Source organism: Sycon ciliatum, chromosome 3, assembly GCF_964019385.1.
Source record: "Sycon ciliatum chromosome 3, ocSycCili1.1, whole genome shotgun sequence".
In the NCBI taxonomy this organism is placed as follows: Eukaryota; Metazoa; Porifera; class Calcarea; order Leucosolenida; family Sycettidae; genus Sycon; species Sycon ciliatum.
In genome coordinates this window covers 28,069,009-28,084,533 of record NC_088645.1, presented here as the reverse complement: position 1 = coordinate 28,084,533, position 15,525 = coordinate 28,069,009, and the positions used below count along the sequence as shown (strand labels likewise).

Sequence of the window (15,525 nt, the reverse complement as noted above, 5' to 3'; positions counted from 1 at the left end):
GCGCATGATGTCAACGACCATCAGCAACATGCACAGCCTCATGGTGGCTGTCTTCCTCACCGTCCTGAAAATCATACATACAGTAGAGTACAGAACAACAAGGATAGTCACGGCTTGTTTGCTGCTACTTCAAGTTTCACACTCTCGCAATCATCAGGTAACAGAGGGGGGGGGGGGGAGCTGATGATTGTGAGAGCATGACACTTGAAGCAGCAACAAACAAGCCTTGATTGTCCTTGTTGTTCTCTATTTCGCTCTGCCTCAGCGGTGTTTGGTACATCCTTCGCTGACACAGTACAGTCAAAAAGAAGATTTTGTAGAATCTTGCACTTGAAAACACCGCCCTTCCGGCAACAGGCTCTCAGCTGTACCAAATAAATAACTTTTCAGCGCGAAATATTGGCAAAGTTATTTATTTGGTGCAGCTGAGAGCCTGTTGCCGAATTAGCGGTGTTTTCAAGTGCAAGAAATGCGCTGCAATGGAGTTTGGGAATTCTGAAGAAACGTTTTGTAGAATCTGGCCATTCATTACGTATAATGTTGTTGATATACTTGAACAATCACTTCTTCTCATTGCCTCTGCCTCCGCCGGGCCCCAAAGCACAACCGTCCTGCTCGCCATCATCATCATCATCATCATCATCATCATTACCACCTTCACCTGTCAAGCTCAACTCTCCTAGTACATGTAACAGATCACCTGGGTTTTCATCGTCACTGTACACTCCGCTTCCATACTCCTCTTCCAACTGTCATGCAAGTTGTACTTTCATCATTTCCATCAGTCACGAATTCCATTGATAATTGTGGCAAGATATCGTTCAAAAAACTTTCAATTGTTGCTAAGATTGTGATATGAGTGCCCACCTAGTTTATTTCATTACTGGTGAGTGCGTATTATGTGACCCTGTTCCATGCAAGCAAAAAGAAAATGTTGTAGCACTCACACTTTTCAAATAATACGCACTCACCAGGTTTGTCCACACGCACTCACAGCTGCCACATTCATCTACTGCTACCATTCTCAGATACACTGCAAAGGTTCACACTACACGCGTTATGCATAACCGCAAGCTGTGCTGCATTCTCACGCTTCTTTTCATATTACTCTAGCTATATAACTGGTTGTTTTAGTGATTCTTACTATGTGACGATGTTCCACTGATGATAGTCACACGAAAACGTTCTGGAATTGTTTCATTGTAATTGTTTTATACATGGTTACGAGTGCACAATTGATATTTTGCTATTTTTGCTATTCTGCTAAAGTTTTAAGTTTTCTAGTATGCTCAACAAAGTAACAAGTTAAGGCCGATTCACAATACAACTTTCTGAGACGCGACACGCGATTTGCGACAGTTGCGACAAGAAACTGCCTGTCCCGAGCTGTCGCAAGCCGTCGCAATGCACCTGTCGCAGAAGTTGAAGAAAGTTCAACTTTTGCGACATGCGACACGCGACATACACAAATGGAGTACAGTTGCGACCCTGGGTGCACGTGCAGTGCACGTGCATAGTACTACTTGTGCGCATGAGGCCGTCGCAAACATGAAGAATATTGTGAACCGTGTGTCGCTGCCGCAGCTCGTCGCATATGTCGCAAGTCGCATGCCACATCGCAGAAAGTTGTATTGTGAATCGGCCTTTAGTTTCAAATTCCAAATAATTTCTCGATCGACGCATTCTCTGTGTATACTCAAATGTGGCCTATTCTCCACGGGACCGAAGTGGATCGACAGCGACATGTCTCACCTTGACGAAGAATCAGATCATACTCGTCTCAGCAACATATGAGCGACTTCAAGCACCTAAAACTATATCGATATATTGGTCCTTCATCCTCAAAAAGGTAAATATTAGTTTACTCTCATCATCAGTGGATAATTAGATGACATGGAGGAGTTTCTACGCATCTTTGGTACGTCGTTTTCGAGCAGTGAAATGTTCCAGAGTACGGAACTTGTGTGTTTGCCGTCATTGCCAAGGTTACGATCGCAAACACGCCACATTCCCGCGCTATGCTTTGTTATTTTGAACATTTGTACCGAAATTAAAACCTCCCGCGGAAAATCGATGTTTCTCGTACCAAATTTGGGTGCGAAAAATCTATCTGCACCCGATGACGCAAAATCTCCATACGAACCATGATTCATATGAAAGCCAGTCCGCACGGATTCTCTGTGCCAAAAAATCGTATGGAGCACGCCTCGAAAAAATCCGTAGCGCCCTTACAGATTTTAGCACGGAAAATCGTACCCCGGAACCTCTCTAATATGGAACTAAAGTGACCGTTGCTGTTCCTGAGGGAGAGACCAAATGTACTGTTCAAAGGAGGAGTCAAAAGGTGGAGTCAACTGAACAATGGAGTAACAAGGAAAAACAGAGAGAATCAACAAGGAATATGACGATGAACTGGATGATGAGATGGACAGGAGGTGATACGGACGGTCATGATGAGATTGGCGACGACGGCAACGTCGGGACGGAGGAGCTGGATGAAGATGGTGATAATCAGAAGTCTGTGTTTCACCGTACTTTGTCGCGCACGATATGCTCGACAATTTCGGCTGCTTGAAGCTGTGTGTATTCGTCTGTATAAGTCAGTTCTGTGTAGGCATAAGAAGCATGTAGTAGCACTCAAGTTATTATTCGTAAGTTCACACATTGCTAATTTTTGTGTTAACATAATTATATGGCTCATAACTAATATCTCAAGTCGTTGTTCACGCTCCTTTTTTTGAGCCTTTTTGTATAATTGTATCACTCCAAAAATCATTTTTTCCTCTGCTGTACACTATTATTCTTCAGTCACGAAAATCCACTGATGAGAGTGACAAGAAAATCGATTTTGATTAAACCTCTTTTAGACTTCTTTGCTGTGTGGCATGACCGCGGAACTAATAATATTCATTGCAATCATTAAATTATTGTCTCCTCGTCGCTTATTTATAATAATTATTAGGGCTGAAACGATTATACCGAATAATCGAGTACTCGTTTGATAACTCTAACGATCAATCAATCGTTTAGATTACCGATTACGATTATTTTGCGTTTTTTAAATTTGTGTCCAGAAAGTACTGTAAACCCTCGTTTTGTGAAGTTTGAATCAGTTTCCGCTGGGAGTATGCAGTTGCCAGGGGTATGGTTCATGTTCTGAGGTTAAATTGACTTCAAAACTGCCATGTTTCGGAGCTACCCTTTCACTAATGCAGATTGGTTGGTATTATGAAGGCATAGTTTGTGGAAACAGAGTAATGTTTGCACAGAATTATGACTCTGATTATAATCGAGTACTCGATCGTTAAGCTAAAGAGTAATCGATACGTGAAAATCCACGATCGTTTCAGCCCTAATAATTATTAATTATACAAAAGAGAAAGACCAAGGAACTACAAGTTACGCTATGCTGTCCACTAACACCACCAGTTACTAAACAATCAGCTCATGCGATACCATTGCACGACACTGACCGACAGTACTGACGTTCTACAACTAACTGGCTAACAGCTCTAGCACATCTTGGATGCACACTCCAACAGCCTCATAGCCAGCAATCGCATGTCATCACGTACATTCAAAATCAACATAATTTTGCTATAAATCGACCTTTTCTTCAGCATCACTTTTCAACGAGGACGAAGCAAATTTCGGCCGAACGAAGCCCAGAGGAAGTAAATCACTCCCTCCACTTCACCATCACGATATTGACATAGATGCGAGACGAAACAACTAAAAAAGGCACAAGAAAACGGTACGGCCATCTTCGCGCTGACTTTGGTCTGAGAATTTCTATCACGATCAAAATTGTACGAGGAGCACTCAAAATAAGCTACCGTAGTTCCAACTTGGAAGGTTCTAAGTTATAGAAATAACATAACATAACTTGGCTCTCCATCTGAGTACAATTATGAATTAATTATTATTATCCATTATTCTCATTTGAGTGTCTTATTGTCAGTTGTAGTACTCCTAGTACTGTAGACAGGATAGTTTTAGCGGCTAACAAATTTATCAATTTCTGAATCAGAACCAATTAGCGATGAAATATAATATTTTAGAGGTGCGAGTTTCAGGGTTAAAACAATGTACATTACTGATACTGTACTAGGCATGCAACGTTAGCAAAAAAATCAAAAATAGCCGTTTTAGTTTAGTATTAGTTATTAGTTTTATTGACAGTAATCAATCAAATTGGACTGGTGTTTTCCCAACATCGGGCACATGCGCCATTGGGTCCTTGGAGTCCTAAGGGTGCAGCTGCAAGAACTGGTGTGCCAATAAGTGGATTTGGAGAATGAAATTGGGTATTGCAAGCAAAGTGAAGTGAAAAAAGAAAATCAGTGAAACGAAGTGTGAGATCCAGCATCACAATTACCCCATCACAATCTTGTATCAACTGGAAAAGGGGAGTTATTAATTTATTACTTACATGTGCTGTTGAAAGTTGTCGTGCTCCCAGTACTCATAACTGAGTCGGATTGGGCGGGGGTTTCCCCAATATCAGGCACAGATGACGTTGGGTCTGCACCACCATCTGATAACAGGGCTACAGTGCTTGTTGCGGATTGGTTCAAAGCTGGGGCTAACATGCTTGTTGCGGATTGGTTCAACGTGCTTGTTGCGGATTGGTTCAACGTGCTTGTTGCGGATTGGTTCAAAGTTGGGGCTAACGTGCTTGTTGCGGATTCGTTCAAAGCTGGGGCTAAATTGCTTTCTTCAAGCGTAGATGCGTCTATAAGTGAATTTAGGAAATGAAATTGTGCATTCCAAGTAAAGTGAAGTGAAAAAAACTGACATTGCGGCCAAACCAAGTTCGTCGGAAATTAGCTTTGAAATGGTTATGGGTTTTCACCTATCGATTACTCGTTAGCTTAGACATGGATTAATCAATTTTAATAGTTAACAAATAGTGTGTGACATTGCAGGCAAACCATGGGTGTCCAAACTAGGATTAAAACGACCATGGGTTTTCAACTATCGATTACTCTTTAGCTTAACGATGGATTAATCAATTTTAACAGTTAACAATTAGTGCCTGGATTGTGTACAAGATTTTCTCTTTTTCCACAAGTTATGTCTTCATAAAACCAAAAAAATCTGCATTTGTCAAAGAGTAGCTCGAAACATGGCAGTTTTGAAGTCAATTAAATTTCCAGAACATGAACCATACCCCTGGCAACTGCATGTTCATAGCGGAAGCTGAAACTGATTCAAAGTTCACAAAAAGCGGGTTATTCAGTACTTCTTGGACTCGAAATCCCTAACGAGTAGTCAAGTACTTTATCCGCATCAGGGAGTAGTAAAATACAGGGAGGTGACACGCCACTAATCGTGATTTTTGATGGGTGCCTCGCACTTGTTTTTTTTTCTTTCGCAAAAAAAGATGATCTGCTGAATCAATCTTGAGTATTTGTCGAAGAACTAATTCCTTGAAAAGGTCTATCCCTCTCATGGAACAGCATTTGTTTTGCTCTTGTGATACATCTGTGTCATCGTCATATGGAAAGGTACCACCCTTCCGAAATTCGTCCCGATCGACAGCATGGAGCAATAGAACGAAGGTGATTTCCTTGAGAACAATACGTGTACGATTGGAGATGAAAAGCGAGGGCACCGATTTCGAAGTCGAAAAAATCTCTAGGACACCACACGATCGGCAGTAATTTCTCCTCAGTTGTGATCAACCAGTACTTCTCTACCTTCTTTGTGACGATGAGCATTTCATATTATGGTATGCTAGAGATTCGGGAGTTCACTTTTCGGAATGAAATGTTCCTAAGTTTGTCAAGGATTTAAATGTGGGCTACGTCGTCGTAAACAGCTTGTATCGAAACAGGAAAAATCTAAGGCACGCAGGGATATCTCCAAAAGTGATACCACTCTTGCTGGACTTCTATCCTGACAAATTTGTAGTTTGGTCGACTACCAAACTTTGTGAAGGCAGACAATTTTTGGAAATTCTCAGCGCTGTGTTTCTACGGGCTGCAGTAGGAGTCTCTTTGGAGGTAGGTATTTTACTACTCCCTGATCGAGAGAATCCTGATCCGCGCGCATGTCTACACACTTCGGTACCCATAGTACCAAGAGTACATGACCCCCCAGAGTGTGCAACTCCCACATACCCTGCTGTCCCGACAGAATTTCAAGTTGATGTCATTATTTATGACGCAATGCTCCTTGCACCAGTGATTTCAGGGGCGTAGCAGCCGCTCCGGCCGGTCCGGCTTTGGCCGGACCACTTTTTCGCCCGACCACGTTTTTTTGAAGGCCCTGCAAGGCTGCATGGCCTACACCAGGGAGTCGTAGGGGGTCGTACGACTTACTGGCTTGCACCAGGGAGCCCTACGCGTCCCTACCGTCGAATGTGAACTAGCAAAGTCCACGACGGCGCCGAACGCCGTCGATCGTTGAACATCGCAACGATCTTCCGGTCACGTTTTGTACTATATTGTACAAATCGTACAGATCGCTTCAGAACGGGGAGCTGGCTGTTACGTCCCGTACCGTCGGCCTTACGTCGAATGTGAAGTAGGCTTCACACATGCGAGTGTACGTGCATGTATGGCCTACGACCATGTACACTGTGTGATGCGCATTCCCGGACGCTTTTCGCCTTCGCTGATCCGCTGCTTTTTGTGTTCCACTTTTTCCAAAGAATTCTCGTAGTTGTGTGTCTTTTTCCTCTCTGATTGCTGCTTGTGTGGACACCATGGAGGCTCATCAGCCTCGTAACTTTGTCACATATTATTATTTCTTGCCTGCACTTCTTTTCCTCGCTAGTTTTGCTGAGAGTTTTTGTACACCTATTCAATGGTGGATGAGATAACAGGCTTTGAATGCTGTCCATAGTTGTTTTCTTGGAAGTAGTAAAACAATGCCAAAAGTGCCAAGAATGCAGGATTTTGCACCCTAATTTCAAAAATTTTCCCACGACCTCCTGGCCGGACCACCGCCAACGGCGGTGCTACGCGACTGGATTTACAACATGTGTACGGGTGTCAACGCATCATACGTTTTTCTTTGCTATAATTTGTACAGGATTGATCGGCTTTGGTAAACCACAGGTGCCGGATTCGTCTGATAATCCGTGTACAGTGCGCATTGCATCATCAAAATGACGTCATCTTGAAATTCTGTCGGGACAGCACCCATAGTGGAGTTGCACACTCTGGGGGGTTATGTACTCTTGATAGTACCCCAATCTCACCCGCCGGGTGAAAACGGTGCTGAGGCAATCGTCAAACTGGCCGTACATGCTCCTGTCACCTCCCTGTACTTTACTACTCCCTTATCCGCATCATTAAAATTGTCGCTTCCAAGAGCGATTTTTCAAATTTATTTTGTCCGCTCAAAGGGCAAAGAAATCAGCTAGAAATTGAGGCAGAGCATTGTCGACGGACCAAGCGTTCGTTTGTGGCCTTCCGCTTCGCTGCACTTAGCAGCTAAGGTCGACGTTTTCATCAGAGTTTGAGGCAGACCATTCAGCACTCAACCATAAGCTGAACAAGACATGCCTTCAAATTCATGTCAAGAAACTTCGTTTTCAAGCCATCCATGCCTCCAGGTGGCAGTCGATGACGGCAAAGTAGCATTTTTTTTACAAGTACGCTGTAACGCCCTTCTACCGGGATAGGGTAAGCAGTTCCGCACCTTCTTTCCTTGGCAGGCACTTCACTGATTTTGTTGGTATTTTCAGACCTGCTACCTGCGCCACACGTAGAGCATTAATGTTTAGGAATTTGAACACTTTGTTTTTGCCATCGTTAACTTCAGTATTTAATATTCAGGAGAGATACCAGGATTCTTGTACCTGAGCTTCCAGTCGATAAATGCCCACGCGAATGCTGTGCGAAGGCACAAACTCCAGAAAAACGATACTCGCTTTGGGGTGGAATAGTGCGCAGCACGATGAATTTGTTTGGTGCGGAAGAGAGCTCCGACAAAATCCAAGACGACCACGGCTTCAGTAGCAAGTAAACATTGAGCAGGAAGGGTCGCACCAATGTTCGAACACAGAAAACAGCGATTCTGACAGTCGGACTAAGACGATCAAGTCACAAATATTGCAATGTGCGAAGCGACAATTTTAATGACGCAGAGGAAGTACATGTATAACATAAGACTTAGATGATTTGTTTCACTAAACCTTGCTTGTCTTGCCTGATTTTTCAATTTGGTGGCATGAGAAACGGAGAAGCGACATGCCTTTTGACACAAGGGTGGCAGGTGTGTGCTGGACATCGATTCACATGTTATCCCCCAGTTACATTTTTCGGAAACCATGTGCCTTAGGGAACACAGATGAAGAGCATGATGACCACATTGTGGCTGTGTGAATGGTAGCTTATCGCATGCATGTACCACACTGCACAGCACCATGCTGCTCCTGAATAGAGAGACGTCTCTTTGAGCTACATTTGTGCCTTGATTTGCCACCTGGCTGACGAAATGAGCGATGGCAGATACTACAGTCCCCACGCTGAGATTGGTCAGGGTAAGGTCTGGCGAGGCCAGACAGAATGGCAGATACCTTACAATCTGAAAGATCCTGAACGATCTCCTACCGGGCCAGATGTGCAATGCCGATGTGCCGAAGATGAGACAAAATAACATTCTTCCAGCAAGGCGGGGACCACACGTAGGCCGAGGCCATGGTAAAAAGCAAAGCAAAAGCTGCTTGGGCACACGAACATCTGGCATGCGTGACACATGGCCAAGCCATCCAAGCCACCGCTTCCGCAGCCGTTAGGACAATATCAGTGGATCATTCAGGTTTCTCAACGCCGCTCCCTCGTAACGTGTTCCACCCTGCCGTTGTTTTCACGAAACACGCAGGATACTACGTGTGCAGGTTTGGTGGAAACTATCAAGTTGCCGGAATCACGCACACACATACTAGTACGCGCGAGCGTGCGGGCGCGAGCACACACACACACACACACACACACACACACACACACACACACACACACCGACACACACACCGACACACACTATACGTAGGCTAATTGCTAACCTGTGCAATTAAATCCATCACCAGTAAATCCAGGATCACAGGTGCATAAAAAGCTTCCCAAAGTGTTGTTGCATTGTGATGATGAACCATTACACATGGTGTTACACTCATCGATATCTATAAGAGGAATAGATTAACACACATGGGTCAAACAAGGTGGTACAAGTACAACCCCTCCCCCCCCCCCTCCATATCGTCTGATGTCACTACTGATGTGCTCTTATTTGCCGATGACGCTACTCTTGGGAGAGCAGCCGGAGGACCTAACCAACAACAAATGGTCCACCCCTCCAGGCCGCCACTGATGGCGTTGTGCAGTGGGCTGATTCAGTCGGAGGGTGCTTCAACCCTTCGAAGTCTTGCACCATGCAGTTCTCTCCTAGAAGTCGTGCAGAACGTGCCCACCCTACTCATCCGACTCCGCACCTGAGAATGCAGGGAGATGACGTGTCTGATGTAACGACTCACCGACACCTTGGAGTCATCTTACTCTAACCTCGACCATCACGACAAAGTTTCGCCAGCGAGCAGTCCTGCTGATCCACATGACCAAGCGTATCACCCCAGCCGTAGCAAGCCGCTTGTACACTGGATATGTTCGACCTGTGGTTGAATATACCTCATCCCTCTGGCAATTTCAACTCTCCAGTGCTCAGGCTACTACCCTTGAACGGCTCCAGGCAAGAGTGGCACGTGTGATCCTGCGGCAGTATGGCGTGTACCCTCCTCAAACGGAGCCGAAAGCCTCACTCTTCGCGCACCTCCAGTGGCCCAGCCTCGCATGGCGAAGACACATTCAGTGCCTTCTTGAGCTCCACCACCTTATCAATAGCCAGATGACGACCCTGGAGGACCTAGGTTACTCAGTGTCAAACAGCGCCAGGCGCCCCCAACATCTACTCCCACCTGCTAGAGCCAGCACACACACACCCGTGCCACCTTTCTCTTTGTCACCACTGCCACATGGAACTCCCTCCCGGCCGCCATTCGTACTGTATCCAGCCCAAAATATTTTACTGCTCTTGTCTGCACACACTTTGCTATCATCCGTTATGAGCCCTCTGGTTTCATTCCAAATAGAGTAGCGATGTAATAGAGCACTGTGTTTTAGTACTACCACCCCGCATCATTCTATTTCATATTTTTATTTTTCTCCTCAGCTTCTTCTTCATAAGCTGTTGACGGAGACTCCCTCGATTTAGGGTAAGGCCTGTGGAGAATCCATAAATACAAATACAAAAATACAAATACAAATACTACTTTCTAAACTATTATTCCCATTCACAACAGGCAGGAGGAGTTCAGAATAAACTGTTTTAATTTTGAGGAGTCAATACCTCACTCAGCCTCTCAATACGGCTCACTCAGCCTCCGCAGCCGGGCCCTGCCCGGCTGCCTCCATACGGCTCACTCAGCCTCCGCAGCAGGGCCCTGCCCAGCTGCCATACACACACATTCACACAGCTCTAAGCTGTCACTCACTCGGAGCCTGGCAAAGCAATTGACAAACTCTCCTATTCCCAGTCCAGATCCGGATCCAACCAATCGAACAAGACCAGACTGTCTTGTGTAATCAGGAAAGTCAATATACATGTACTGAATTTTGACCAAAATAATATTATGAGTGTGTGTGGTGCAGTGTAAAATGAATGCACAGCTATGCAGAAGACGTTACTTCAGTAACGTCTGGCGCTAGCCAGGGTCCACACAGCTTTAATTTGGTGTTTGTTTGTTTGTTTGTTTGTGTCACGGCTGGAGCTATCCCGTATCTGTCCCGTATCTGTCCCTTATCTGTGACTACAAAGGCTCTACAGGATTGTACATTACAGCTGTCCACAATATTTGCGGGCTCCTGTATCTGTCCCGTACCGTACCAATATTCGTCGTATTATGTATACGACTCCCTGATGTAGAGGGAGATTTGGAAAGAAATAGGGAGACGAGGAGGAAATTAAATTAGAATAGACGCCGAATAGGTGATAGGATGCGTCAGCATAAACATACTTTGGAAGAGAGATCCCGTCGTCTCCAAAATAAGCGTGAACGAGCGATTCAGCGCCGGTCACAGGAAACGTCGGAAGAGAGATCCCGTCGACTCCAGAACGCCCGTGATCGGCAGAGTCCGCCGGTCCCAGGCAACATCAGGACAGACATCTCGTTAAGTCCAGAACGCCCGTGATCGGCAGAGTCTAAGCCGGTCCCAGGAAACGTCAGGACAGACATCCTGTCGAGTCCAGAACGCCCGTGATCGGCAGAGTCAGCGCCGGTCCCAGTAAACGTCAGGACAGACATCCCGTCGACGCGCAGAAAAACTAAATCTGCAGCCTCCTTTGGCGTCGGACAGGATACGTATTTAAGGAGACTGTAAAGTTATGTAATGTCCAACTTTCGACGTGAGCAGCAGGTCACTCGCGTTGATTTTTCGACGTGCGAGCCAAATAACGCGAGCTGAACTTTCGCGTCGCAATCATCCCGTCGACGTGCAGAAAAACTAAATCTGCAGCCTCTTTTGCCGTCGGACAGGATACGTGTTTTAGGAGACTGTAAAGTTATGTAATGTGCTCCACAGGCAACCATGCATTCGGCGTCGTCATTGGCTCAACAGGTCAATGTACATGTGTTACTACAAAAAGGCCAGAAAATCCGATTACTGTATTAAAATCAACTCATTTTCGCTGGCGATTTAATTTCGCTGATTTCGCCGCTTGGTACCAACCGGCCAAAGTAAATCGCAGGCGAAAGTTTGTCATAATTATGGGCAAATGATGCATGATTGAGCAATGGATGCAAGTGAGAGCAAAAATACCGATCGATTTCAAATTTGACGTGAAATGTGGAAACGTTTTTGCAATACAGTGATGTGGCCAATCAACGGAAAAAGACATTTCCATCAGTTCTTAAAACATGTACGATGAGCTAGGCAAAAAAGCATAAAAGCATAGCGTAGGGCCCTGAGCTTCCAAGCTCTCTCGTTGTACAGTGAGCTAACGTCACTAAATTCTAACCTTTGCAATCTGGTTGGTGTGTAAGCGTCCCGTTCGACACACAGCTGGTATTGTGCCCTGTTTTGCCAGATGAGTAGCCAGTATTGCATGCAACATATCTTGACGTACCCACTGCCAACCTGGGAATGGAATTGGTAGTGGTTGTGTTGCCTACAGCTGGGCAGTGTGTGGCTGTGTGGTAAAGGAAGAGATAAAAAGAACAACAAAAACCAGATCACACAGTCGTATAGCGGTTACAGAACTGAGTGCATGTTTTGTGCACATAGAATGTGTTACTGTTTTTATTTGATGCAGTTCCTTCTGGCATTAAAATAGACAAAAACCTAAAATTCGGCGCATAATTATGTGGGTGAAAGCAGGCCATTATACGGCAATTATGTAGCGGGCGAAAGCAGGCCATTATGCGGCAAATAAGCAGCGGGTGAAAGCAGGCCATTATACGGCAAATGCAGGATTCTGCAGTCAGTATGCGCAAGTTATCTGTCATTGCATAGCTGCCAAGTATCCCGATTTTTGGATGCACACAAAGCAACGACAGACCACCCAACTTAGTCAAAAAACCACTCAAGTCTTTCAATATACTTTTTGGCTAAGGTCCAGGGATCGATTTACTTTGATTTTGTTTTACACAGTTTTACAATTGACTAGCAACTCCCAGTATTGATTAGCAGTTTTCCTTCACTAAAAGTATACATATATTATATCAGAACACTAGCAGAATTTTGTACAGAAGAGCAAAATAGCTGCAGTTGACCTGAGTGTATTAACGTGTAATAGGCCAAGTAAAAAAAAGGTTGTTGACCCTCAGAATATCCGAAAAATCTGGGCGGACGGGAGGGTTTTATTTTTATTTTATAATTTTTTTATATCTGCATCGACCGGACATAAATCTTAGCCTGTATTACATCTATGGGGTTACGGGTGTACTACCATTGTTGGTTGTGGCAGCTACCAGTCTGCCTCGGCACATTCCAAAAACATTGAACATGTGCAGATGGCTCTGTGACACAATTTCCTGCTGCCATGCAATACGGGTTCATCGATCAACAACAGCTTCGGATGCGGTACACGGTGGCTGCGCAGTCTCCATGAATGCAGGCGTAGATATCAGGTGGTACACTCTACAGACTACAGTGCCATGTATTGTAGTTGCCGGATTTCACACAAGTACACTGGAATCACACTGCGCTGCATCATGTCGCTACGGTAAAAGCACGTTGACGCTGTACACGAGAGCTCGCGTACGCGCGTACTGCTAAAAAAAGTTCGCGTTTCGCTACGAGTTTTCTACCGTTGATGACGAAAATAAAAATAAAATAAAAAATCCTGGGACGGACTGAAAAATCGGGGTGGGCGCTGACGATCAACAATCAATTATTTTCACTTGACCTAAGGGTTTTCTCTTGGGTGTGTTACATGTTCAGCGTCTATCCGACTTCGAGTTCTTCACGACACAATGTCCTTCAACAGGGCAGTTCCACGGATTCCTTCGACAAAGAAAGCTCGGGAAAGCGCTGAAGCGATCGTGACACACCGTGTAAAGCGCACAGTACTTTCGCTTTTCTCCAATTCTTAATCGGAACGAGTCGAAACTCCTGGCGCGTCCAGTTATTTTCCCTCTTCTGGACAGTGATCAGATTCAGGAGACTAAGAACCATCTACTTCAACTGTGGATAACAGATGTGTATGTACCATAAAGTACCGTTGATCCGCCCCCTCTCTAATCCCCCTCCCCCCCCCCCCCCCCCCTGTCGATTTTCTCCTTGTGAAGCGACTTCGGCATATACAACTAAAATACGATGTTGAACCAACGCATGCACTGCTGTTCACAATACTTGCCAATCCAGAATCAAAATGTGCACAATCCAGCGCATCGAGTCTGAACTTCTACGTTGTTGTACATCGTACTGCACTTGACAGCCTTGATCTAATTCCCGCCCCCTGCCGAAAACCCAGGTGGGAAGCGACATGGCGTGGGGGCGGATCGACGGTACTTTACGGTACATGTACATACTTTTTTATATGTTCTACTCCGAGCCAAAATTTCATGGCTCTGCAATGACCAGAAGCGCCATACCAAGCAGGTGAGTTTTGACGTGTTGCTTCACACTGCGACTTGAGTTTTACGACTTTCGAAAAATCAACTTCTTGTCGCAGGTAAACAGCGGCTCACCTCTCGCCAATAAAGCACCGCATACCAGCCAAAGCTAATGGAAGCACACACACGGCTTATTGTTACTCTGTACTGGCCGTCGTGGAGCGATAGCAATTACCTAGTTTCAGACCCAGAGTGAATTCGACGTGCACTCTAAAACCTGTCCGGTTTGGAGCCACCTCTGATTTGAAGCGAAAAATTGGGCAACTTGAAGGCAACGGATCAACACAAAAGAGTGGCTCAGTTCGATTGACTCTGGCCTCAGAGCAAACTTCAATATGCCAGTTTCCTTCAACAAACATATTTCGAGTGAACAATCAACGCTGATGATCGGTTTGGGTCTATACACATTTGGCTGTCAAGCCGTTCCGGTATCGAACAGTCGCCTCTACCATGTTCCAGACATGCCAGTCTGCCTGATACAAGAGGAAAGTCGCTATATCCGATGTATTTTCACTGTTTTTCCGGTCTTTGGGCACCAAAATAGTGTCAGTATATTCGATCTGTAGTTTTTTTTGAGGTCGTTATACCTGATCTATAATGTACAGAAATGACTTAATAAACGACTTGGGCAACGGAATTGTGTCGCTAAACTCGATTTGTCGTTATACCCAAGTTCGTTATATCCGAACTCCACTGTACTACTTATATTCTCATATGCGAGTATTGCTCTCACACCATTTTCACACACTTCCTTTGACAGGCTGGAACGACTCCAGCGGAAAGCCGCCAGAAAATGTCTCCACCTTCCCCCTTGCCCACACTTAGAACACTCACACCTTTTGCATCGCATCAAATGGTCAACATTATGTTCACGCTTTAAAGTTAAACATATACTCTTCGCACATTCTCTGCACCACAAGTATGCCCCACCATGTATACTCTCGTTGCATACCGCTTGCACGGTGTACCCCTTGGATAATTTATGTCGCTCTTTACTTGGCGCTTAATTTGCTTGCCAACCCGGCTTCGTGAAATCCTTTCTCGCAGATGTCGCAGGTCACAAGGCACATCGCCAAAAGTTGTATTGTGAATCGATCTTTATGTATATAATATAACCTAACCAGTTGATTATATGGGAAATATAAACCTGTATACAAACCGAGGCGAAGCCGAGGTTTGTATATTGGTTTATATTTCCCATATAATCAACTGAGTAGGTTATATTATGCTTATACTGAGCTGATATACAAACTCCCCTCTCCCCCACAAGGGTAGAGATTGGAATTCCAACCCACAACCATGGCTCGACGAGTCTTCCTTTCACCAACCCAGTGCGGATCAAGTGCAAGACTACCCACAACCTTTTGTCGCTTCATAATTTTTTTTATAAGGACCGCCCCTTA

The 15,525-nt window shown here is 45.0% G+C and overlaps 1 protein-coding gene across 4 annotated transcripts in view; it reads right to left on the bottom strand.

The window, feature by feature from the left end:
- The window catches only part of LOC135812625 (uncharacterized), an 81,379-nt gene that overhangs the window by 7,971 nt on the left and 57,883 nt on the right, over positions 1-15,525 (bottom strand). For all 4 annotated transcript variants that reach the window (XM_065325923.1, XM_065325924.1, XM_065325925.1 and 1 more), the window contains 3 exons: positions 12,025-12,195; positions 9,020-9,136; positions 4,433-4,735 (listed from right to left, as the gene is read on the bottom strand). In XM_065325923.1, coding sequence (XP_065181995.1) covers positions 4,433-4,735; positions 9,020-9,136; positions 12,025-12,195 — 591 coding nt within the window. The remainder of the gene's footprint in view (positions 1-4,432; positions 4,736-9,019; positions 9,137-12,024; positions 12,196-15,525) is intronic.